The sequence below is a fragment of the Cebus imitator genome, unplaced genomic scaffold (genome assembly GCF_001604975.1).
Source record: "Cebus imitator isolate Cc_AM_T3 unplaced genomic scaffold, Cebus_imitator-1.0 Scaffold136, whole genome shotgun sequence".
NCBI classification, from domain to species: Eukaryota; Metazoa; Chordata; class Mammalia; order Primates; family Cebidae; genus Cebus; species Cebus imitator.
Window position 1 is genome coordinate 2,192,037 of NW_016107451.1, and position 3,815 is coordinate 2,195,851.

At 51.9% G+C, this 3,815-nt stretch overlaps 1 protein-coding gene across 18 annotated transcripts in view; it reads right to left on the reverse strand.

The window, feature by feature from the left end:
- The window catches only part of PTPRF (protein tyrosine phosphatase receptor type F), a 92,946-nt gene that overhangs the window by 67,919 nt on the left and 21,212 nt on the right, over positions 1-3,815 (reverse strand). For all 18 annotated transcript variants that reach the window (XM_017541709.1, XM_017541706.2, XM_017541702.1 and 15 more), the window contains 2 exons: positions 1,654-1,799; positions 1,362-1,503 (listed from right to left, as the gene is read on the reverse strand). In XM_017541709.1, coding sequence (XP_017397198.1) covers positions 1,362-1,503; positions 1,654-1,799 — 288 coding nt within the window. The remainder of the gene's footprint in view (positions 1-1,361; positions 1,504-1,653; positions 1,800-3,815) is intronic.

The window sequence follows — 3,815 nt, forward strand, 5'->3', positions numbered from 1 at the left end:
TACACATATATGCATGCACAGAAAATGGGCCACAAGAAAATAACCAAATGTTATTAGTAGAGGTAGGGTAATGAGACATTTTAATATTTTCTTCTGCGCTATTCTATACTTTTCCATTTTTCAAAAAGGAACAGGTATTGACATCACATTTAAAAGAAAGCAACAATCAGCCAGGCACAGTGGCTCATGCCTTTAATCCTACCACTTTGGGAGGCTGAGGTAGGCGGATCACCTGAGGTCAGGAGTTCAAGACCCAGCCTGACCAACATGGTGAAACCCCATTTCCACTAAAAATACAAAATTAGCCAGGCATGGCGTCACTCGCCTGTAGTCCCAGCTACTTCGGAGGATGGGGCAGGAGAATTGCTTGAACCTGGGAGGTAAAGGCTGCAGTGAACCGAGATCGAGCCATTGCACTCCAGCCTGGGCAACAAGAGCAAGACTTTGTCCCCTCCAACCACTTCCGCTCCTCAAAAAAAGAAAAGCAACAATTGATGCTATATTTAGAAAATACAGACACATTCAGACTGATGAATTTGTTGCGGCTGGGGTCTGATCATGTCACCCCTGCCCTGTTTGTGGCTTCCTATGTCCCCAGTAGAGTGTTCATTTCTCAGCCAGATCCTGTGTAATCTGGCCTCCAACCTCTCCAGACTCATGCTGAACTGCTTTCCCCTTCTTCCTGTGCTCTCTAGCTCCCCCTCTGCCCTCCAGAAAACCCAAACTGAACTACTCAGAGTTCTCTGAAAGTTCCATTCTCTCTTGTTTCTGGGCCTAGGCACCTGCCTAGCTGCCAACTGCCACCCCCAACTCCTACCTGTCCTCAAGACTTGGCTTAGACACAGCTCCCTCCTCCTCGGTGCTCAGAGGACTTCAAGGTGGTCCAGGTAGTATTTGTGAATGAATGGAGAAGCCACCAAGTGAGAGAAGACACTAAAATCCACAGACACAGAGAGCCCCAGCCCTCAGCTCACACGGGCAACAAGGAACATACCTGACACTTATGGCCAGGCTCCAAATGGAAATCAGGTCCACTGCCACAGCCACAGCCATGTAACACAAGGGATACACAACTGCAGCTCCACACCTCCAGTCAGACCCTAGACCCCACCCAAGCGAAGAGCCGGCTTAGCAGTATAATACAAAGGCACCATGCCTCACACAGCTGGCCTCAGCATAAGCCACACAATTCGGACCAGATCCAACAACTATCCCTGTCTACCACTGACTTTTGCCAACCCCAAGGTGGCCAGTCCCCTTCTATCAAAGACGCATGGGTCCAGGGCAGGATCAGGGCTGGCTGGCTCTTCCCACACCTCAGCCCAGCAGCCCACTGTGCCACATGTCTCCCTAGCACGTACCTTCGAGCACTGAGAGCTTGGCACTAGTGTTGATCTCACCCAGGCTGTTGGTGGCTGTGCACTCATAGATGGCTTCATCTCGCTGCACCCGCAACGGCTGGATTCGCAGCACTGACCCTGCCCCATCGTCAAACTCAATTACCTGTCAGAGGACAGACATGGGGTCACAGCCCACTCAGGACACAGGACCCAAAGGCCCAGGGGGAGGGAGACTGAAAGGAGAGGATGGGGGACCAGACCTCAGAGTGGGCAGACCCTGAGCTCTGCCTACCCCTTTCCATTATGGATGTACCTCAAAGCGCTGGGAGCTGACTTTCTTCCCCTTCTTCATCCATGTGATGCGTGGCTTGGGTTCCCCTGTGGCTTGGCACACGAAGGAGGCTACCCCTCCTGACAGCCCAGTCTGGTCCTCAGGGACTCTAATGAAGACAGGTTTGCCTGGAAGAGATAGGGATGCCACAGCACAATCACTACAGGAGCGGCCAATGAGGCAGGTGACAGTCATGGGGGCAGAAAAACCTACAAAGAAAACAATGACACCTAACCTTTATGTAGCACTTAGTGTGTGCCAGGCACTGTTCGGAGAGTTTCACATTTCTTAACTCTTTTAAGCATATGAGGCAGGTGCTATAACTGTATTTGTTTCTAGAGACCCAGAGAGGTTAAGGGATTTGTCCAATATGACACAGCTGGTAAGTAAGTGGCAGCGCTCAGATCTCAACCCAGGTGTTTTGTTTTAACACAAAAACCTCTCTAGCTCCCTCTGAACAGAGAGGGAGCTAGAGAGCACTGTGACCACTGCACCCTTCTGTTGCCCACCCCCCCCATCAATTCCAAGCTCCAGGAAAAAGGCGTCCTGGAGAGCTGCTGGGAAGAACTCCAGCTCTCTCTGAGAGCTGTCCCTCCCCCTGCTCTCCATCTCAGTGATGGCACCGTCATCCACCCCGGGGCTCCAGCCAGGAACCGTGACTCCTCCCTCTCTCCCGGCCCCCACATACCAGCAGCAGTCCCAAAGGCCTAGACAGTCCAGCTCCTAAGTATCTCTGGATGTCTTCCCAGGTGAACACTTTCCTGTAAATCTGCCCCTCCCACCCCTCCTCCACTGACTTGGTTATTGCTTTCTGACGGTTTCCCCAAGGTGTCCACAGGGAGGCAGAGGGAGGAAAAGAAAGGTGGAGGCTCAGACACAGCACTGCCGCACCCTCATGCCCTTGGTACACATACCAAGGACAACTCGCACCCTCTATCCCTAAGAATTTCACCACCTAGAGTCATGAACCCAGAGAAACCCGACCCACTTGCTACAATCTTGTAGCAATAGCTCCTTAATCCTGACAGCTGATCCATTTCCTATTAATCAGGCCAATGAACAGCTCCAAAGAGGCCAGTAGTGCCATGAGAAATGACCTTTCAGACCACCTGTTCGGTGCCCAGGAGCCCAGGCCCAGCCTGGTCCCTGGCACAGAAACGTGTGCAATGATGACAATCCTTTGCCAAGCACTCCCTCTGCACCAGGCTCTATCTTTAGTCCTTTACTGCTATTATCCCCAGTTTACAGGCTCAGAGGGGTCAAGTCACTTGTCCAAGGTCACATACCAGTGGGGGGACACATCTGGGACGTTTGAATCCAGGCATGTGTGACTGCAAAACACCTGGTACAAAACAGTTCACACAAGATTGTCGGGGACCTTGTCAAGGTCAGGGTCAGTGGAGTGGTGGGGGCCAAAGCCAGACCAAAGAAGGCCAAAGAATGACTGGGAGGTGATGAGAGAGAGGAGAGTACAGGTGACTTACAGCAGGCGGCTGGGAAGGATAAGGGGGGAGGGAGGTTTGTGAATTTTTGTTTCTTTTTTTCTTGAAGACAGATATGAAAGGCAATGTTTAAATACTGATGGGAGCTAGCAGAGAGGGAGAAGGTGCTGATCCAGCTGAGAAGGGATGGAAGATGGGGCAGAGTCTCCCAGGAGAAGAGGGTGTAGGGGAGCAGGGTAGGGAGTGGCAGCTGCAGGTACCAGCAGGGAAGGAACTTTTGAGAATTCCAGGGGCTCTGGGGGTTTTATGTAATTATTATGCAAGTCAGTCATCATCTCTGGGCCTCTGTTTTCCCATCTGCAACACAGTGACCCAGGATTCCGTCACAGATGGAATGAGATGTCTGTAAACTGCTCCACATGGTGGGCCTTCCCTGAGGGAAGTATTATCAGTCTTAAAAACAATTCCAGGGCCGGGCGCGGTGGCTCAAGCCTGTAATCCCAGCACTTTGGGAGGCCGAGGCGGGTGGATCACGAGGTCAAGAGATCGAGACCATCCTGGTCAACATGATGAAACCCCATCTCTGCTAAAAATACAAAACATTAGCTGGGCATGGTGGCACGTGCCTGTAATCCCAGCTACTCAGGAGGCTGAGGCAGGAGAATTGCCTGAACCCAGGAGGCGGAGGTTGCGGTGAGCCGA